At 49.7% G+C, this 21,789-nt stretch overlaps 1 protein-coding gene across 15 annotated transcripts in view; it reads left to right on the forward strand.

The window, feature by feature from the left end:
* Window positions 1-19,267, forward strand: part of RASAL2 (RAS protein activator like 2) — a 165,133-nt gene extending 145,866 nt beyond the window's left edge. For 7 of the 15 annotated variants that reach the window (XM_042033785.1, XM_042033789.1, XM_042033778.1 and 4 more), the window contains 8 exons: window positions 84-285; window positions 2,574-2,773; window positions 3,996-4,857; window positions 8,264-8,398; window positions 9,499-9,701; window positions 10,126-10,213; window positions 12,122-12,152; window positions 14,060-19,267. In XM_042033785.1, the coding sequence (XP_041889719.1) occupies window positions 84-285; window positions 2,574-2,773; window positions 3,996-4,857; window positions 8,264-8,398; window positions 9,499-9,701; window positions 10,126-10,213; window positions 12,122-12,152; window positions 14,060-14,190 (1,852 nt within the window). In that variant the 3' untranslated portion in view covers window positions 14,191-19,267. The remainder of the gene's footprint in view (window positions 1-83; window positions 286-2,573; window positions 2,774-3,995; window positions 4,858-8,263; window positions 8,399-9,498; window positions 9,702-10,125; window positions 10,214-12,121; window positions 12,153-14,059) is intronic. The other 8 variants (XM_042033786.1, XM_042033779.1, XM_042033787.1 and 5 more) reach the window with 6 other exon arrangements.
* Window positions 19,268-21,789: the final 2,522 nt, after the last annotated feature.

Genomic DNA, 21,789 nt, shown 5'->3' on the forward strand with positions numbered 1-21,789 from the left:
TAAGTAATTGTCTGTAAGCACTTGTACTGTTTTTTGGTGTGGAGGTTATTGACTGGGTTTCCCCCCACCTCCCTTTCCTGCAGGTTTGGTATTAAGGAAGAGTACATGGCTTTCATGAATGAATTTCTGGAGCATGAGTGGGGAGGAATGCAGCGTTTTCTGAGGGAGCTCTCCAACCCAGATACCATCTCGAACATGCCTGGATATGACGGCTACATCGACCTGGGCAAAGAGCTCTCCGTGCTGCATTCCCTCCTCTGGGATGTTGTGTCCCAGGTTGATAAGGTAAAGCTGTTTGGAGGCCCAGGGATGGTGCCATAGCAACAGTAAACACTAGGGAATATCCAGGGAAAGCAAGAGCTTTGGAGGGGAATGTTTGATAGTGGCATGTCACAACCGCTCCTTCAGCGATTTCGGATCAAGGCCTCCAGCAGGGTGTGTGAGGTGGCTGGGCTTCAGCAGCAGGGCAAACACTCTGCAGAGCCTTTGGGAAGGGCAGGTGCTGAAGGCATTGCTTAGAAGTAGACCTGGAATTCCCTGGGCAGCCAGTCCTTTCTCGTGAGCGAGCTGGAGGAAAGGGAGTGCGTTGGGACAGAAGAAGGCCGTGTCGGGGTGCCCTTTTGGTGCTAAGGGAGGTGCCTCCCTGCACCCCAGTTCTGATGGAGGAGTGAGTTGGCCCTGCAGAGCTGTTCTCGTCAACAACCCGATCCAAAGCCTGCTGAGATGGTCTCATTTGTGGTCTTTGATTCTGGCACACAAGGAATGCCACGTAAAGAGGGGGATCCACTCCGAGGATCCTCCTGCAGCACAGCGAGATGCCTTGTGCTGTGCACTGCGCTGGGCTCCCATGTGGTGCCCACGTTCTGTCCTTCTGATCCCAGGGGACACCACCAGCAATAAACACAGCCTCCATTTAGCTCTGGAAGGAGGAAAGGCAGAGCTTTGCTCTTCCTTAGCTATGTGGGTTTGCAGGAACCAAAATCATTAAAATCTTGATAGCAAAGATAGATGATAAGGCCCAGAAAAGCTGAACTGTGAGTCTTTTTTTTTTTTTTTCCAAGTGCTTGGAACTATTCCATACTTCAGTTATTAGAGGTGCATTATTTTGTCCATATTCTATGTATATTATTCTTTCTTTTGAAACTGGAGAGGTAAGGTGAATAGCAATGCACTCCATTTTTATTGCATTAGGGTTTGCCAAGGTAGTTATTGCTTGGATATCTATTTTTTCACAGTACTTTATTTAAAAGAGAAAACAAAAAACTGAGCTTGTTGCATCAGAGTAAATTGAAATGTCCTTGACTCAAAAAGACAGTCTGTATATTAATCTTGATTTGATAACGAGTCATGATCTTGTTTTTCAATTTACCTCGTACACGTACACGGTGTACATTCCAAATGTATGGATGTGCATTGCCCTTTCTGTAGGTTACATGTATGGATCTATCCTAGCAGGCCCTTGAGAGCTGGTACAGTGGTTTCCTAAAAAGAGAATTAAGGGGTAAAGTTACATGTGTTATGGCTTTACTGCAGGGAATGACTGGGAAATAATGAGAGGAGCCACCCTGGCGATTTTAATAGCCACAGTGCTGTATGAAAGTGTCTGTAAAGAGACCTTTCTCTGGGGCCAAACTGGCTGAATACCTGCTTATGGGGAAAACAAGGGTATCTTTGAGAAGAACACTGGTTTTGTAGCAGAATTTTAATTTTTAAATAAATCTGCAGCTCCTTCACCTTCTTCCTGCAGTCCCAGGAGGCTGGAGATGCCCTGTAGCTCATCTTCCAGCAGTGGCCCAAAGGGGTGAGAAGCCAGGGCCTGGAGGAGCAGCCTTCCTCGCTGAAGGCCAGCTGCTCTTACCCTCAGCCTGGCCAGCACCGAGCTAACCTGTAACTGGAGCCACACATTTCATCCCATGCTGGTGGGGTGATACTGGGATGAGGATTGCTGACGCTCTCGTGCAGTTATTGTTCATGTTTGGGTAGGGAACAATGGCTTCATTGTTGACAAAGGTGCAAAAGGAGATGGCATCCGCGTAGGATACCAAAAACGAAAGGCTTGTGAAGTGAAAACCTTCCCTTTCCCCATCACCCTCAGCCCCTGCGACCTTCTCATGATCCCCCTCATCTGTTGGCATGCATTTCCTTCACCACGTTGACACCCTTTGCCTGGAAAGTTCCCCCCACCGGCTGCTTCTGTAGCCTTTGAATGCCCTTCAGTGAGCAGATGCCGTAGTTTTCACTTTGACATCACCCAGCCGGGACTCAGTGTGCTTTGCATGATAGTTTTGCATTGGAATGGCAGTAGTTTTGTTTTGTTGAGCATGATTTTTATTTTTGGGGGTCAATCCTAATTTCTTTTCTATTTCCTTTTCTTTCCTCAATGTCTGCTGCACCCCGTTTCGTCTCCTCCATCCATCTCGTCGCCGTCGTTGCGCTGCTCCATAACACTGCATTGCGATCCTGGCACACCCGCACACAACCACCCACCCTCCTTCCTTCCACTCCATCCCTCCGCCTCTGTGCACCGTTACCAAAAAACCCTGGTGGATGTCGTGGTGCTTGTATCCAATTAGGGTGAAAATTCCTTCCTACAGGCAACCGTGGCAAAACTGGGACCTCTCCCTCGTATCCTTGCGGATATTGCAAAATCCATGACCAACCCTACACCCACGCAGCAGCAGCTGAAGCGTTTTGCGGAGCACAGCTCCAGCCCAAACGTCGCTGGAAGTCTCTCCTCGGGACTTCAGAAGATAACTGAGGACCCCACCGATGGGTACGTCCCAGCCAGGGCTCGAGGGCGGCTGTGGGGTTGTTAAAGCTGGGAAGAGTTGGAACTGGACGATCGTCAAGGTCCCCTTCCAACCCAAACCATTCCGTGATTCTGAGGGTTGAGGGCTTCATCACCTGAGCTGGCTGCGCAGCCCCGCTGCGGAATGGGGAGCTTGGGCCTCTCTCACGGGGACTACACCATCCCAGTCAGAGGTGCACAAGGTGGCACTGGAGACCTGGAGCTTTGGACTTACCCAGGACTCAACCGCATCTCTGGGAGCCAATGACATGAGCTGATAAAAAAGCACTTCTGTGATTTCCTGCCAGCCTGAGTGCACGGTCAGCCGTAGTGTTTCCTTCTGGCCATCAGGCTGCTAATGGAAAAACTGAGCTATAGGTGAAACTTCCTGCCTGTGGAACAGCCAAAAATAGTCCCTCCTGTGTTTGGGGCAGCATTTCTCACACTGGTACAGCTGTTAATCTGGAGCTGTGACACGGCAGAGCTGCAAAAGGGCTCGGCTGCTGCAGAGCCAGAGTAGTACCTGTGCTGTCAGCTACAAGGGCCAGTTTTGTCACGTGGAATTCTCTGCCCTTTGAGATTACACCCAGCTCTGCAGCAGCCTTCACACAACTCCTGCTGAAATTTAAGGCCTCCATAATAACACGGAGTCATAGAATCATCAAGGTTGGAAAGAGTATCAAGTACAACCATTAGCCAAGGCCACCACTAAACCATGTCCTCATGTGCCACACACCTTCCAAGGATGGTGACTCCGCCAGTGCCTGGGCAGCCTGAGCCAGTGTTGGCAATCCTTTGGGTGAAGCAATTTTTCCTAGTACCGAATTTAAACCTTCCCTGGCACAACTTGCGGCGATTTCCTTTTGTGCCATCTCTTGTTACATTATGGCAAAGGGTTAAATGGCAGCTGAAGTCTTGCTGGAGACAGAAGTGACTGAGGGGGCAGGATTTAGCGGGAATGGTTTAGATTTCACCTGTGAAAAAAAAATAGATCAAGGACTTACTGAATCAAACACGATCCTCCAAGATAAGTGGTAATTAAGGAAGAGTGTGTTCTGACTTGCACACAAAAAGCTCATAAAAGGAAGTCTGGCTCCTTGAAGCTTTCAGTGGGGGGAGGTTAAGTGAGGTAGAAAGACTTCTCTGGGACAGGTCTCTCGGGGTCTTGGCTGCTCAAAAATTAACCAAATTCCTTTCCACTCCACAGTGACATAAACAAGATGAAGTCTCCAACCCAGGAAAATGCAGATGGACATTTTAGGGGCAAGACTTTACTGCTGGCTCAGCAGGTATCCACCCAGAGCATGACTTGCTCAGAAAAGGATGAAAAGGTAAGTGTCCTGCCCAATGGACGTAGCATCTCTCTGATGGACCTGCAGGACCCTCACACAGCTCACAGTGACACTGCTTCCATGATGCACGACGTGCCTTTGCGCCTGGCGGGCAGCCAGCTCTCTGTCACCCAGATGGCCAACATCAAACAGCTGTGGGACACCCAGAGCACCCCCCAGAGCGCTCCTCAGGTCCGGAGGCCGCTGCACCCGGCGTGGAACCAACAAGGCAGCCTCCGGCCTCTCTCATTCCAGAACCCGGTTTACCAGCTCAACAACCCGAGCCCCGCCATGGCCAAGGCCTCCATGGACTCCAGCCCGGAGGACCTGAGCAGTGCCAGCTTCCGGAGCCGCAGCAACAGCGAGGACTTCAAGCCCAGCGGGCACAGCAACAGCAGCCTGGAGGACTCTGGCAAGCGCAGCTCGCAGAGCGAGGACTTGGCACGGCGCCCCGCGGGCCCGGACAAGCACGTGCCGGTGGTGCTGCCCCGCCAGAACAGCAGCAGCCAGGCGCAGATCCGCAAGATGGACCAGGCCGTGCTGGGCGCCAGGGCCAAAACGCTGCACGCCCTGGCGCACAACCCCTCCCTGCGCAGCACGGGCAGCGTGTCCGGCGCCTCGGGGGCCATGGGCATTGAGCCCATCCAGAACGGGCACCGCTCCCGGCACCAGTCCTCGTCCTCGAGGGAGAGCCCCGTCCCCAAGGTGCGGGCGATTCAGCGCCAGCAAACGCAGCAGGTAAGGAAATCCTTTCTCCAGGCCTCTGCTTTGTCGTTCAGCCCATTGCTTCTTGGCCTTCTGAGCTTTCTTGACCTTGAAGTCGAGCTGACTCAAAAGTAGCAGCACCTATGCCAGTGGCCAGTAGCAAGCGTAAGGAATAGTCATGCTTGTCACCCTCACAAGCTTGGCAAGCCACTTTGTCTGTGCCACTGGGATGCTTTTGTACTAAACTTAAAAAAAAAGGATCTGTTTTCCATTTACTAAGGTAGCAGCAAACCCACTGAAAGAAACAGAACTGGAAAATTTCCCTGAATGCAAAGAAAGAAACCAGGAGCAGCTTTGTTCCAAACGGTAGTTCAGATCGCCACGTGAGCCTGCGTTTGCCCTGTGGTGCTAATTTAAAAGCAGAGCTACCTCAAAACAGGGAAATAAATGAACAAAGATAAAACATCACAGAATAACTGCTGCCAAAATTACAAATAAGCACAGTTGCCTAAAGCGTGGAGAAATCCGTATTTCACCATGATGAAGCAATCTCTTGCTGGTCCTCAAATAAGTGCTGCTTTTCCATTAATCATCCCAAACAATGAATAATGCAATCTTTTTCTGGAAAGGAGTGCTTATATCTACCAACTCCTAATGCACTTTATCTGTTGTTCATAGGCAACTATAAATCAAGGTTTTCTTGTCAAAAAGCCAACATTCCTTTATCTTTTTTTAAAAAATAATAATAATCCTGTTGTGATTTGCTGTGTATGAAAATATTTTCCTCAATTAGTTTAATTTTAAAGAGAAAGTGAGTATTTCAGTGCTTGGCACTACACTGAAGGTAGAAAATGTGATCTGCAGGTCAGAGGTTTTGCAGGGGGAAGGCTTTGGGCTGTGAGGTGAAGCTGGCAGAGCAACCTCTGCTCTGCCCAAGGTTTTCTTGGGGTTCTCTGATGGTGGAGCTTTCTCGGCAAACTCCTGAATGTTACAGGAAAACCTGGCTGGTGCCTGGAAACCCAGGAGCAGTCAGGGCTTCAGAACTATCAGAACTTCATTCTGATACCTAAAGTTCATTGAAGTACAAGACCAGAAACACTGAATCACAAACCAAAGCTTAGTATGCCAAGTTAGTAATACCCAAAGAAGTAATTGTTTGTTATTTGAAGTGTGTGTGTTTGTGTCCTCCTGCAGAGCGTGTTTTACACTGGGGCACAGGGGCATGGCTAGGTGAAGGGTGTTGATGGGATACAGCCAGGCCCTGTGTGGTACTGGGAGGACATTTTTAGGCCAGTAACAAGGATAACTGTGAAGGGGATGTGCATCCACTTGTTTTCCCAGTGTACTTTCTATACTAATTGTTTCCACTGGATTCATTAGAGTACTTGCTCCTGCTTTGTTCAGTGAAATCAATTTGTTCTCTCCTTCCCCACACCCATGAACAACATCTTGGACGGTGCCAAATCGAGTGGCCAACATTTTTTTCGAGGCAAATTCCACTGCATCCTTTTAATTGCAAATCTTGTTGTGGAATTCTGTTCTTATTTTAAAAAGAGAAAGAGAAAAGAGAAGTTGGGCATGTTCTTTCTGGGCATGTTCCTTCTAGGCATGTTTTGTGGGCGTTATAATTATTAGACTCTGTTCTCTACAAGTCCCATTTGTTTCTGAATATAGAGCTGGGCCCTTTGTTTGCTGGGAGAGGTCACTTTTTGCCTTCCATTTCCATTTAGGAGGTAGGTGGGAACAGAAATGCCAGTGTGTTCCTTTGGAAGAGAGGCAAAGAGGGGAATTAATATGTGATCCTAGCAGACGAATTCTTTTTCTGCCCTTTATGAGAGAATAACTTGTAACCCATCAGCATGTATGACTTGCCATCCGCTTGGTCTTTGACAGCTTTCAGAATCTGGCTGCTGGAAATACTCTGTCCTACGCATGGCAGGTTGTTTGGCCAGGTTTGCTGCTGCTCAGCAGTCTGCTGCAGGGCTGGGGATGTACTTTACAGTCACCTTTCTGCTGTCTGAGTCCCCCACAGCTGCAGTGGATGGTGACAGTGCTCATCCCTCGCTGCTCCTGATGTCCCCAGCGGTTCACAGCCACGCACAGCCCATGGTCTCCCTTCCTCTGGCTGCCTGACAGCAAATGCCATCGAAGAAGTCGGAATTAAGGAGCTTTGCTAGGCTGCCACACTGCACCTAAGGGGCTAAAATTAGCATTTTTGCTGTGAAAACTTCCTTCTAGGGAAAAGGCCTTTGCCTAAGTCCAGGGATCTTTGCCTAATTCCTATGCCTTTTCTTTGCCTTTACGTTTTTGCGGAGGCTTCTTCCAGTGCTGGACTGTCCGTGGCTGCTCAGGACAGCTGAGCTGTGGGAGCAGATCCAGCACCCGCCAGCCCTGTCCTCCTGAGCAGGAGAAACACAGCAGGAGGGTGACATGATCCCTGAGTCCTAAAGAGCTGTTCCTCCCCCATGGAGAGCTCCTGGCAGAGACTGGGACTTCAGAGCCCTCAGCCAGGGAGCACAGTGCGCTTGGGTGCACCACTGAGCCAGGCAGGGAGCTGAAGAGCTGCCTGGGCACAAAAAGAAGCTGCAGTTGGGGAGAAGTTGATCTTTTGCTTTTCTCAAAAACATAAGACAGTGTTGCTCTTTCAGGGGTAGTTATGCTAATTCCTGCGCTTATAAACTTGTCTTTGTCCATGAAAATTGCTTGGAATTTGTTTTCCCCAGAAAAGCCATGTTTTCCCCAGCCATGCGGAGAGCTTCTTGTTTCTTTTCTTGGCTCCCTTTTTGGACTCCCTTAAAGAGGAGAGAGAGAGCCTCCAAAGAGGTTGGACAGTTCTCCCAGTCAGCACAGCTGGCCCTGGCTTGGCAGAGGGGCTGCAATGGACCATCCCAACCTGGCAGGCACTGCCGTGATCATGTCACACCTCCCTGCCACACCCAGGTCCTGCCGTGCTGTCCGGGATCCAGGCTGGGCAGTCCCATGCTCCACTGTAGTCTGTGCCAGCCTGGCTGAGGAAGCTGCTCCCAAGTTCAGCTCCTCAGCACTCCAGGGAAACAGCCTGCCTCACCTGAGCAGCTGCAAGCAGAGCTTTGTCCCTGTGTTTGCTCTGTGCAAGACGTGGCAGGGTGAGAGAGCCTTGCTGACAGTGTGGCAGAGGGGAGAGGTGGATGTGAACGGGATTGGGAGACAAGAACTTTTTCAGAGAGAAGCTCACTTGGAGAGGAAGAAAAATTTCTAAAGTGCATTGCTTTTAGAGGGATTCAAGCAGGTGCTGTAGGTCCAAAGCCAAGGGAGGATGGAGTATCCCTGCAGGAGATGTTTTGGGGATCCTTTGAGGCTGACAGGTTCATGGGTCTATTTCTCCTCCAACTGAACTGGGTTTGAGAGCTGGTTTGTGTGCGGTTTCTCTGGAGAATGCTGACAGGCGTCTCTGCCCCAGGCGCAGTCACCAGTGGACTCGGCCACACTGTCCCCAGTGGAGAGGACAGCTGCCTGGGTGTTCAACAACGGGCAGTACGAGGATACAAAGAAGGACGTGACTCAGAACCTGGACGAAGTCAAGCACGCTGAGAAGGTAAATTTGATTCTCTGTGCAGCCAACTTGGGGGGTGCCACCGAGTCCTGTGCGCTCCACAGCGAGCTCAGAGGGGCTTTCAGGCCCTGCTGGCACAGCGTCACACATTCTCACACAGGTTACATTGGCCAGAGTGATCACTGACTCCATAAATAAAGTAAATCAGGATTGTTAACCTGGCTGAGCATAGCTTAGGACACGCACAGGGACTCTACGGAGGTGCAGCTCAGCCTTCATCAGTAGCAGCAGTCAGATTTTGTCTTGGGCTTCTCCTGAGGCAAATGCCTGTCACCCAGCTACTACAGCGTTTCTGAGCTGCACAGAAATCTTCATGGTCTGTTTTGAAAGTGTATGTTTTTTCAGGAGTAGATCCCATTTTTCCAAATACAGTTAGAGCCATACGTTGCTGTGGGGATGGAGTTGTTGTGTAAGAGGTTTGGTATTTTGAGAAGGCAGGGAGTGAGGAGGAGAACATTTAGTGGACAGAGAAGCAGAGACATGGGATTGTTAGGAAAGGTGAATGAACCCAAAACAAAGGAATATATTGAGATTCATGGCACTATTGCAGAAATGATTGCCCGCAGAGACTAGAAGAACAAAAGCTCAGCCAGGTAACCTGACAGGCTCTGGTTTGCAGTGACTGGTTTGCTCTGACCTCCCCAGCGGTTTCATGCCCTGATTGATGAGGTCCTGAAGAGTGAGTTATTTGGGTCCCACACGGGTCTGGTTTGTACGTTTGGGCAGCCCAGGCCATTTCTGCAGTTGAGCACTGTTAGCAGCATCTGCCTGAGAACTGCTGGAGTCTGAAGCAAGGAGGGATGTTCCCAGTCAGGGCAGAGGAGCCATGTCAGAGCCCTCTGACTGCTTGAATTATGCTGCAGAGCAATATCCTGCAGCGTGGGAGCAGCTTTTGATGCCCAGTGGGAGCCCACGTGCTCCTTCTCTGTGGCTGCCCCCATGTTTGCTTCTCATTTCCTTTACTTCAGTCAGCTTATTTGTCATTTAAGAAAACCCCAACGCTCCCCTGAAGAGCAGCAGAGCGTTATAATGGTCCGATCTCTTCTTCTTCTCCTTTGCATCTGCCTCCCTCCTGCCCGCAGTACGAGCAGGAGATAGCCAAGCTGAAGGAGCGCCTGCGCGTGTCCAGCCGCCGGCTGGAGGAGTACGAGCGGCGGCTCCTGGTGCAGGAGCAGCAGATGCAGAAGCTGCTGCAGGACTACAAGTCTCGACTGGAGGACAGTGAGGACAGGCTGCGCCGGCAACAGGAGGAGAAGGACAGCCAGATGAAAAGTATCATCAGCAGGTGAGGCTTTGGAAAGCTCTGGACTGGGTGGGTCCCCTGTGCCAGGTGTTGTCTTCATCCTTAGAGCTGAAGAAATGGGGATGCAGGTGTGGAAACTTGCCTGAGATTGTCAGGAGAGTGAAGGAAAGTATTTAGGAATTTTTAACTTAGGTCTCTGTTGTACTTACTATAGGCCTGGTTTTTTGTTTGTTTGGAACCTGAGACTAGCTTTTCAAAGTAGTTGCATTTTTGGCAATGTCCGTTCTGAGAATAACAAGGTTGGGCAGCTGGGAGTGTCAGATGGAGAGATAAGCTTTCCTAAGAGCAGCAGAATTCTTCTCTTGCAGAGCCAGGAGAAGCAGAGAAGTCAAACCAACAGGCCAGAGTACCTGAAACACTCGGAAATAGTATTATGTCCTAATTTGTCCCTCTCTTTGCTCATCAGACTCATGGCTGTTGAAGAGGAGCTGAAAAAGGATCACGCTGAGATGCAAGCAGTCATTGATGCAAAGCAGAAAATTATTGATGCACAGGTAGGTAAAGAGCTCGGGATCTCCCAGAACCAGTGTATAGAAGCTGGTTTTTGCCCCTCTGTCCTGCCCCAGCACTGTTCTCTATCTCCCAAGCTGTACCGGCGCGCGGTGTCACACGTGTCACTTACTGCCGCTGGGAGAGAAGTGGGGGCTTCAATTAGTACTGTCTGACCTGGGCTTTAAGGCAGCCTGGCAACAAATCCCAGGATGGATCACTTCTCCAAAGCCTTTGTTGCTTCATGAGATCCCAGGGGAGTAAAGGAGTAGCAGTGCATTGTGTAGATGTTATTCCAAGTGTGGGCCTGGGACTGTGGGGAAGCTGTGCCTCAGCCCAGCGTCGTTTAGCTGCCGTGTGCATGCATCTCAGCTGTGCCAGCAACAGCATGGCTTTGGACAGTGGAGTCCAGGGAAGAGAATGCTGCAACAGAGCATTGTCCTGGGAATGTCACATGTGGCATTTCACCCCACTGGCCGGCCTGGCAGTCCTGGGGAAATGCCCATTTCCCACAAACCTGCAGCTCCCACCTCGGTCACCCGGGCAGCTGTGGGGAGGGGAACCCCGCGGGCAGTGCATGTGGGTCTATTCTGTGGGGTCATTCCAGCTTTTCCTCTGTGTCTGTGCCGATCCCACAACAGAACCTGGGACTGGTTTGTATCTGCCTGTCGTGTTACATTTGTGGTATTTGCATTTGGAGGGTCTCTTTCCTGCTTCTGGGCTTTTCAGTAGTTCCAACTGGAAACTTTCCTTAATAATTTTTTCAGGAATAACCCAAGTTATTCCCTACACAAAGAGTGGTTGTGGGAGTCTCAGCTGAACATGGTTGAGGATGGCACTGGGGTATTAGAAATATTGGAACTCATGTGGAACTATAGGGAAAATATAAAGCAGCAAAATGCTGTGTTTTTTGGAGATAGGCACAGTCAGGTCATCTTGCTGTTACGGATGTGGAATGGCAGCTCATCCAGGCAGCAGCCTGGACTCTGAAATGGGTGGATGCATTTTTCATCTGCCTCAAGAAGGTGGAAGGGGCACTGATATGAAAAGCAATTTTTGCAGGGGAGAGATTGTGACTGAGTAAGAAACTTGCCTGTTAGCTGTGCGTGCCGGAGGCTCTCAGCCTTGGTGTTGGTTGTGGGATAGCAAGGTGGAGCAAGGATCAGTGTGATCCCAGTGTCACCAGCCGGCAGAGGGGACCACTGCTGACTTGTGAGACCTTCAAACCCTCAGGAGTGGAAGAGTGTAGTCCTTGATCACACTTCATCAAATGATGTAGCATTTATTACCTGCGGTGGAAACTGGTGGAAAAAACAGGAGCAAAGCAGCAGCTTTAATGATTTGACTCTTTTTCTTGGGCAAGCAAGGTCACTGGCAAACCTCAAGTGCTTCAGTGTCAGGCAGTGCATGGGGGAAGTGCTGTTGTCACTGTCCTTCCTCGAGTGCCTGCGCAGAGGAGGAACCTGATGAAAGATTCAGAACAGACTCACCAGGGGAGCCCAGGTGTCTGCTGGGTTCTGTAGAAATCCACAGAAATCCCTCGAAGTCATGCTTGGAAGATTCTATTTAGTCTGTGATCCCTTCGGTGGCTAGAAAAGGAAAGGTCTTTTTTCATGTGACATTTGTCGAGTGGGGCTGGAGCCCGGCTCGTGGCAGCCGCTGAAGAGTTAAAGGCTGCCAGGAGCAGCAGTGACCTGGGCTCCTGTGCTCACGGACACAGGCCCGGGATGGTGTGAGAGGGTGCAGTGCCCCGATGCACACAGCCACGAGCTGTTCTCCTGGCTCTGGAGCCTGGCTCTGGGCCTCTGAGCAGGGATGGGTCTGGCCAGACTCTCTCCTCGGAGTGGCGCAGCTGCAAAGAGAACTGGCCCAGTTGCTATTGCGAGTGACATCTCCGCTGTGTTAAATTACAGGTCATAAATGGGGATGAGATAATTCCAACAGGCAAGTAAACCAAATCAGTTCTCTAGCTGAGCAGTACCCAGTCCTGGCCCAGCACACTGACCTCCTACCCATTCCAGCTCCTCCTGCTCCCTGTGCCCTGAGCGTGTTAGAGACGTGCCTGGTAGATCCAATTCTCCTTTCAGTGAGAAGATGCCCCTACTCAGCAAGCTCATGCTTTTAAGATTGATTTTCCAAGTGTGGATTTCCAGCTGTTTTGCAGATTGGCTCAGTGAGTGCTCAGCAGTGCCCGAAAACACCCAGCCTTTCATTCTCAACTCTTTGGAAAGATGTTTTAGGAATTTTTCAGAAAATGTTTCAGAAGGAAAACTTTCATTTTAAATTATATGTTCCGGGTGAAATATAGTCGGAGGAGCAGGACCTTTGCCCAGTGAGGAGCACATTCCTGCTGAGGCAGTTGTGTTCTGCAGGGCTCACGTCAGCACAGGAGGAAAGGCCTGTAACTCCTCGGCTCCGTGTCCTCCCTGCTCCCGTCACCTAGATCAGGATGAGGGCTAAGGCAGCCTTGTGCCTTGTGCCTCCTCCTCGTCCTCCGTTGGCTTTACACAGAGCTCAGTGTCTTCAGGGCTGTGACAGAAGCAGGACTTAAATTCTGCTTTGTTTTTGCACCCGAGCTGGGTGCTGGGAAAAGCAAACATTGCTGGTTAGTGCTGTAGCAGGCACTGATGTGCTGGGGTCCGGATCCCAAGGGGCTGTGGCAGCACGGGAGTCTCCTGAGCAGTGTGGCTGAACTGTTCCTTGATGTTTATGCCTTCTGTGCATCATTTTTCCCTCCATTTTGTTTCTCAATGGGCTGGACTGGGAAGAGTTCCCACATGCAGCTTGTTTCAGTCGAGCAAATTAGACATTTTCCCTTCTCAAAGAACAAAAGCCAATCAGCTGGTGGCACAGCGAGCACAGTTACCTTCCTGTTGTCTCTAGCACTGCCTTCTGCAGCTGCATTACTATTATTTTTTTTGGAAAGATGAAAATTGTCATCTCCGGTTGTGCTGACAACTCCTTGGCTTGCCCCTCCGGTGCTGTATCCCACTGCAGGTGTCCCACTGTTTGCAGGCTGGGGCTGGTGACGAGTTATGTCAATTTAGCACACATCCCTGAGCTGTCTGCTCCAGGTGGAGGGTGGCACGTTCTGTGCCAGGACAATCAACCAGGCACGTGGATTCGTGGAGCCCAGGAGCCCCCCGAGCTGGAATGGGTCTAGGAGCAGCGTGTTCCGTGTTTGTTCTTTGTGTTCTGTTGATGGCATCTCCCCTCCACCCACGGTGCCCTCTCCCCCTCACCTCCAGTAACCTTTAGCGTTAGCTTTGGCTGCTGCTTCTGTGTCACTGTTGCACCATCACCACAGGCTGCCATTATCTGCTTTTTTTATTATTATTTATTTATTTCAAGCATCCCATGAGTTTACTCTGAGCACACTCCATCCAAAACACAGAGACAATGGTTGGTAGATACCACTTGCACTTTTCTCTGGCAGATGAAACCCCCACCACTTTTATTTTCTGCTGCCTGTTTCTGTTTTTCTAATGTACTTCTGAAAACTAATACTGAATTTGGCTACCATTGTTATTAACACCGACACCCTCCCACTCCCCTGTGGCACAATCCTGCCTCGTCGGAGGCTGGCTGGGTGGAGCCTCCATGCCCGGATCAATTCCCCGCTGTAACTCCGATTGTCGCCTTCCATCGCTCAAAGAGACCCGGAGGGCCCAAGCAGCTGCAGAGGAGCCCGTGGCACCCCGAAAACAGAAAGAGGCAGACAGCCCATCTCGCCAGGGAATGCAGGCCCAGCTGCCTCTGCCCGGAGCCACACGGCCCGGCCGGCCCGGGACGCTCCCGCCATGGGCGCGGGGCGTGCGCTGCAGCTCTGACGCTGTGGGGTGTCTTTGCAGGAGAAGCGGATCGCGTTCCTGGACTCGGCCAACACACGCCTGATGGGTGCCCTGACGCAGGTAAAGGAGCGCTGCACCATGCACGTCCGGAATGGCAACCCTCCCAAGCTTTCCATCACGGAGAATGGTGAATTTAAGAACAGCAGTTTCTAATTCCACAGGTGGAAGAGGAAGACAGAGCAGAGCCAAGACCCGTCTCCGCCGCTGATTGTTGCACATAGTTCTTCTATTAAAGGAAATTTGTATTGTTTGAAGATGGTTCTAAAGCTGTTTGAAGATTGTTCTAAAGTTGTTTGAAGACGGTTCTAAAGTTGTTTGAAGATAGTTTTAAAATTGTTTGAAGATTGTTCTAAAGTTGTTTGAAGACAGTTCTAAAGTTGTTTGAAGACAGTTCTAAAGTTTAAAGATTGTTCTAAAGTTGTTTGAAAATGTTCTAGAGTTGTTTGAAAACAGTTCTAAAGTTGTTTAAAGATTGTTCTAAAATTGTTTTAGAATTGTTCTAAAATTGTTTTAGAATTGTATTTTAAAGTTGTATTTTAAATTGTTTTAAGATAGTATTGTACATTCAGTAAAGTTGAAAAAGCAACTCTGTGAAGGGTGGGCTTTAATTCCCCACTCAGGGCCAGGAGAACCAAGCTCCCTAGAAAAATTCCTTCAGGATCACTGTGTAAATAGAGGGAGCTCTTGGGTTGTGTACAGAAAATGCCAATGTAATATACCAAAAGGAAGTGAATACTGTAGATTTTTTAATTATTGCTATTTTTTTTATTATTATGTTGTTGTTGTTGTTGTTGTTATTGTTATTGTTGTTGCTGTTGTTGTTGTTCTCTTGTTGAAAGCACTGCAGTCCTGGGAGGAGGAAGAGGGGAGCGTGTGTGTGTGTGTGTTGTGGGTGAGAGAGGTGAGCAGTGGGTGACCCGAGACAGCAACTGGCTGGTACAAGGACATGAATGGAGTGAAATGAATTCCACAGGAAAAACTCATTGGCTGGGTTTATTCCCCTCTTCCCCAGCTGGTCTTTAGCTGAATGCAAACTTGATAGCAAACATTTTAGCAAGAGAACTGGCTCTTGCTGTGTCCTGTACCTACTTTGGATAGGACTCTGTCAAAGAACAGTCTTTCTGAAGAAGGTACAAAGTGGGAGCAGCAAGCTGGGTTCCTGGAATTTGCACAGTCAGGCTTCCTGTCAGACAGAGGGAATCTGCAGGATTTGGTGGTAGGATTCTTTCTTTTCTACCCCAGTTCTAATGCAGTTTTATATTTTCTGTTTGGAGAACTTACAGACCTGTAAGTACTTTTTTAACAATTTCTAGCCAATCCCCACCGTACGCCCCGTGCAGCAGCACCCTGAATTCCTTCTCTGCTCTCCATGGGGAACAGCCAGGTTAATCCTCTCAGGAAAGGGCTAACCAAAGGGTGCCCGTGCCCAGCACAGGAAATTCCATATGCAAAAGTCCCTTTTTCTAGAGGATTTTTGTATTTTAATGCTCACTTATTTTCACTGTTTCAGCCACTTGCTTAGCCAATGTAGTTCCAATGAAAGGTGCTTTCTGCACCTTTGTTGAAAGATCTTCCATTTCTGCTGAAATTTTACTTTCTCTGGATACTTTAAAGGGATGATTTTTGGGGTTTTTTTGGTTTTTTGGTTTTTTGTTTTTTGAGTTCTGTACACACCAGTTTTTCTTCAGGAGTTTTGACTAAGTTTTCATCTCCAGTTCCTTTCAGTAGTGTTTTAGAGAAGCATGATTCCAGACTGTATGTGAATGGGATATTTTTCCAAAGTGACCTTCTCCTGGGAGCTAGTGGCATTCACAGCCTGTAACAGATAAATAGTAAATGGATTGGTATGGTCAATTCTCATGATTTCATAAAATGCCACAATATTTAATCTGAGAGAGGTTTGGTTTTTTTTAAATCCCAGATTCTGGAGTCAAGTGTGAATTTTTACTTCCAGTTTTTGCTGTGCATTTCTAGCCCCTAGACTCTCGCAGTAAATGAAATTATTGTAGCATTGATTGAAATTTTTAATTACAGAATTGTCCTGATAACAGCAAGTGTGATTAACCATTCACACATGCTGTGGAAATTGGAAAAGTTTACTTCAATTTGAGACAAAACCTTGAGATGTCCCTCGGTGTGGAATTGTCTCATGAAAAACGCAGGAGTATCTGAGCCAGTTCCCTGCACGTGAATTATTGGGAATACCGAGACCCAAATGCAGTGTCTGTTGCCAGGTTTGCCTGGTTTTTTGGAAATGAATTCATCCCAGCTCTGTGGCTGATGCAGGAGGTGGCAGAGCAGTGTGTGTGCTCTGGTGTCACCACACTCGAGCTACCGTCACCACCCCCATGTGTTCTGTGACTGAGTGGGCATCAGTGCAGAGCCCCCTGTGCTGCAGGATGTGTGTGCAGCCATCCTAGCCAGGCCTCCTGGAGCACAGCAGTCTGCAGCGAGTTGGGATTTGGGATTAATACTTGGCTCTTTGGGATCAAAGCTGCTCCGGCTGCTCGGCCGGGACTCGGTGCTGCCAGCACTGACACACCTGGGCTTGTGCTCTGCGTTGGCTCAGCAGTGGTTACTTTTCCATACTTTCCAAACCGTCTTCCAGCTCTAGATCCTTGCTGACCTCTGATCTTTTAGTCCTCAAACTGTGCCTTTGAGTTCCTCCCTTCTCCCTTCAGGCATTGCAGCTGTAGCAACTTCTCCACTTTGTGTTAACCTGTCATGTGAGGGGCTCTTTTACACAAACCCTTTCTGTGGGGTATTTCGGTGGGATCTGCATGTCCCTGTAGCCATGTACTGTAATTGCACAGCTGTGGCATGGGGGAACGTGTTCCCGTCCCTTTGGGATGGGTGTGTGAACTGCTCCCTCGTGGCACCGTGCAGGTGATTGTGGGTGTGCCATGACCGAGGTGTGAGAGTGAGTGCCTGTGGGGCTGCACTGACAGAACAAGGCAGAAGCAGATGTGTTGTTCTAGGAGAGTTATTCAGGCATTCCTTTGGGAAACACCTTTCCCTGGAGCTCCCCAGTGCCCTGGTAATGTCAGAGGTCACTGGCTGAGCTGTGTGGTTTGATGTTGAGGGCTCTGAGGTGTCCACTTTGGTTTCTGCAAAGAAATGCACTAGGGGCACCATTTCAGCCTGGATTTTTAGAGGGGAAATAATCCCTGCCCCAATATCCACCTGTTTCGGTGAGCTCTTTGGTAGTACTTCATTCTAATGCTGTACCTTCTCCTGTGCATTTCTCAAACTTGTAGAACGCTTGTAGGAAAAAGCAGCGGCTCTCTCAGAGGCTGACCCCTCACTCTGGTCTCCCAGCTCTTTGCAGGGCTGCTTGTTTTCTCTGCTGTTGCAGTTTCTCCCCCAGGGTGCCAAGCATGCTCCTCCAGCTCCTGCTGCCGAGGAGTCACTGCCTGCAGACCCCGGAGGGGTGAAGGTTGCAGAGTCAGTGCTGCAAGACTGGAATTGATCTGCTGCAGCACAAAACACTGCTCCTGAGTCCTGCAGGCAGCTGTCTCTCCTAGTTTGTTACCGAGCAGCCTTCCAGAAAATTTTTCAGCTGCCTCAAGCTGACAATATGTGAAAATGCCAGTTTCTATTTTGTCCAGACTGATCAAATCCAAGTGGCACTAAACCATGTGTCTGTCAGCAGCAGGAGCCCTGCCTGGGCCTGATCACGTTTGGGTTTAGACTCACAGTCAGTGGGTTCTGCAGCAGCGAGGGAGTAAATGGTGCAACCTGCGATGGGGAGCGTGGCAGATGCTGGCTTTGGGCTCACACTCTGAGCAAAGGCTGTGCAAGGAGCTGCTGCTTTCACTGGGGAACAGATGAAGTAGTGCAGGAAAAATTGAAGAGCCTGCAGGAGGAATGCTCGTGTGTTCCTCAGACTGAACAGGAAAGTCACCCCATCCTGGTGTCTCAGTCAGTGCTGGCCACATCGGAACCGTTCTAGGAGGGTTCTCTCCAAACCTCAAGGCCACCTGGGCTTCTTGAGTGCTCAGGAAAAGCTCATGGCCAGCACAACAGAGCAGGGAGATGGAGCAGCCTCTTGTGTGTGGCCTCTTGGCACGTTGTGTGTGGTGTGTCTGCAGTGTGTGAGGTGAGCAGGGTGACAAGGGACAGGCACTGAGAGGACACAGGGAGCACGGCCTAGGGGCAGCATCCTGTAAATCCCTGTTCTTTGCAACACTAGCAATTCAGACCTTTTTTTTAAGGGGAATAGATTTCACCTCTAGGAATTACCGGCTGTTACTCCCCTGGTGTATCAGAAATGGGCAGGTATGCACAAAAGCACAGATTCATACAGCTACACATTTTACCACATTCCTCTCCAGTGGCATAACTCAGGCAGGGACTCTACAGGAGCATGGAAAGGGATGTGTGTATTTTCTAGTTCGAGAATATGAGGTGTATCCACTAATGAATTCTTTATCCATCTAATAAATCATCCAAAAAATTTGGTTTCTTTTGCATTCATGTAATTGCTTTGGGTTGGCTGTGAATTTTTCCCCCATTTCATGTTTTGATGCTTGCATAAACCCACCAGGTTTTAACTCAGAAGTCCATGAATTTTACAGCCATGTCCATGGAATGTGTCAGCAATACTTACTTGTGTGTATGAGTTCTGCTTGTGTTCTGCAAAAATGTCTGTGTTGTTCCTGGAGAACAATTCCTGGCCAAGTTGAACCATGATGTGTATTTCCATCAGTGGTGGGCAGGGTCAGCCACAGGTATCCAGCTGAGTCTGCCAGAGGAAAAAGGGTTAAATTTAGGGTGATGTTTTTAGGTGTTTCCTTCTTCACACTAAGTTAACTCCTAGGAGAGTGAGCATGTCCTTACAGATCATACCTGCCAGGAATCCTACCTGCAAAAATAGATTTTCTGTCTCAAGGGCCTTAATAAGAGTGTTACTACACAGAACTGTTTTACAATGATAGCTCTAAATAATTTATTTTTTATTTCAACAAAGTACACCTTTAAAAAGGAATAAACTTGTTTTTCAAGCCGTATTTTTATGCTTGTAGCACTGGACTGTTTGGTCTCTGAGATCCATTTCTGCATTTCATTGCCTGGGTTTGTTCTAAAGAAGATTTATTTTTGTTCTGTGAACAATTTTTGAAGGTTCTTGTAATATGTACAGATAAGATACATTTGAGGACTTTTATTGATATTCCTACAAAGAATACAAATAAACTTTAACTTTAAACAGTTTGGACTCTGTTTGCACTGATTTTAAACCCCCCTCTCTATGCTCCAGTTGTGCTTGTGTTTGTGTAACTGCAGAGGGTGGAGGGGAAGGAATTCCCAGTGTAACGAAGTGTTTGGGACAGAGCAGCTCCCACCTGGAGCAGCCTGAGCAAGCCAAGGGCTCCGGGGCCGGGGGGAGCCGCAGGATTCATTCCTGGCCGCGCAGCTCCCCGGGCTGCAGCCCGAGTTGTGCCTGCCCACGCCTGCGACCTCGGCGCTTCCTGAGGCTGGGAAATACCTGGCGTTGTGGAGTGAGAGAGCGACAAGCTGTGGAGACACGGAGAACTGCTCTCCGCTTCTTTCGGCCATGGGAGTTTTCGCTGAGCGGTGAACAGAGGGTTCCCTTGTATTAATGAACGTGGTTATTCCCCCCACGCCAGACCAGTGGGTGTGATCAGCCCGGTTTTCCTGCTCAGTCCATTCCTAGATTACACATCCCCACGCAGCAGCCCAAAGCTGCAGAGTTGGAGGCATGGCTGTGCAGAGGGATATTATTTACAGGTTCACATAAAATGCTGGATTCTAAGCTATTTACATTTACTCTTCATATGTATATGAAATCTTGTGTCTAGTGAGTGGGAAAACCTTCCACAGGGAACTTACTGAGTGTAAAATCCGTACTCAAGGGGATTTGGGATGAAAAGACTTTGGGAAAGTCTTTTCGTTTCACAGAATTACTCTTTCCCCATGGTTTTGAAGGCTGCAGGATGCGCACGGCAGACGTGTGGTGCCTCCGGGCTGGCCGTGCCCCGTGTGCGCTGCTCCAGCCCCTGCGTGTCCCGCCTTGCTCCTGCCGGGGCCGCCAGTGCCGTGCCCGGGGCTGTGTCCCTGCGTGTCGGTGCACAGCCCACGGCAGCGGGTCCCGGTGCCCGGCGCTGGAGGGGCACGACCAGCGGTTCCGGCGCAGGGACAGCCGTGAATTCCCACATCCTGCCCCTTCCCAGCAGAGCCCCCGGCTCCACGGCCCAGGCCAGGAGAGGCGGCGGCAAGAGGGTCGGGATGGGATGGGATGGGATGGGATGGGATGGGATGGGATGGGATGGGATGGGATGGGATGGGATGGGATGCAGACCTAGCGGGCAAAGTGATCCTAGTGTCGTGTCTGCTGTCGTGGTTTGGGGAAGGGAAGCGGGGCAGAATCAACGGGGAGGGATGGGGAGGAAGAAACGAGCGAAGGCTGTGCTGAGGGAAGGTGATGTGGGAAGGTAAGGTGGAGCAGGAGCACTGTACCCATGCCAGTGAGGATGGCACTGGGATAATACACTTACACCTGGGGCAAGTCTGGGCTTTTCTGTCCCAGACTCAGGTGTTCTATCCTGCAGAGGGCTTTGGATTCCACTCCACTGTGTAAAACTCTATGTGAATGTGCAAATTCTTCTCCCATTTCCAGCCACTCTGGACAGAGCGCACAGGGCTCTGGAGCCTGTCCTGTCACTCTTGCAGTTCACTTGGGAAATTCCTTGGGAGAAGCTCCCCTCTGAGAGTCCTCCTCCCTGAAGGATGCAAGTGTACAACCTTGACTGATTTCCAAGGATGTGTGCTGCTGCTTTATGTTAAGCAGCAGCTGCTGCTTGCATCCATTAGCAGATGGAATAGCAATTTGCTTACGCTGAGATATGAGTGTCAGGAGAAGAGAGTCCTTGGTCTTGCTAGGACCCATCTCACGTTGCTGTCCTTCACCTTTCTCCTGGTCCCAAAGATTAAATATCCTCACGTCTCCAGAAGATGTATTAAATTCCTGCTTTTTGCTTTGAGGGGTAGATCAAATATCCTGGTTGTAGGCATGAAACCTGGCTACCTGTCAGTTCTTCCTGCAGCCAGCATGAATCCTTGTCCTTACTCAGCTCCATCCTGCTGATGTGACTGGAAACACGAGTTCTGGGGACCTGAACCCACTTTTCAGGACTCAGCTCAGTAGCAAAGCAGCCAAGTCTGAAATGGAGGAAATTATTACCAATATTGCAGACTCCATGGTGGCTGCCAGGAGCAGGGCACTTGGGATGGATGTTCCCAGCACCCTCCAAGTTTTTCCAGCTTTCACGCTATAATGGGACCCAAAGGGCTGTTGTGTCACAAGTGGGGGGGATCATGAGGGACAAATACCCAGTGCTGAGCCAGTGATACAGTGATGACAGAATGTAACTCAGAGTGAAATGTGACCTGCACAGAGATGAGTGACATTTCTCACCCCCTTTTCTCTGCTGTCCAGGCTTCTGTTGGCAGCAGGATGCAGACAGTGGGAGCAGTTGCTGCTCTGCTTGGCAAGGAGCAAGTTCTGCCTGCAGTGAGGGAGGAGGAGTTGGAGCTGAGCTGCAGGATGCAGTTCCCCAGCCCTTCCCTCCCCTCCCGAGAGTGAGACAGGGACCATCAGTGCTGGAGCCCACCTGGAACTCCACTGTGGATTGGTACTGCTGGAGGGGCTGTTCTGTGGATTTGCCCTTCCTTCCTTAGAGGCCAAGGCTTGCCCTGCCCTGTCAGGCAGC

This window comes from Corvus kubaryi, unplaced genomic scaffold (assembly GCF_017639235.1).
Source record: "Corvus kubaryi isolate FWS band 111438036 unplaced genomic scaffold, C.kubaryi_AGA036_p1.0 37361, whole genome shotgun sequence".
In the NCBI taxonomy this organism is placed as follows: domain Eukaryota; kingdom Metazoa; phylum Chordata; class Aves; order Passeriformes; family Corvidae; genus Corvus; species Corvus kubaryi.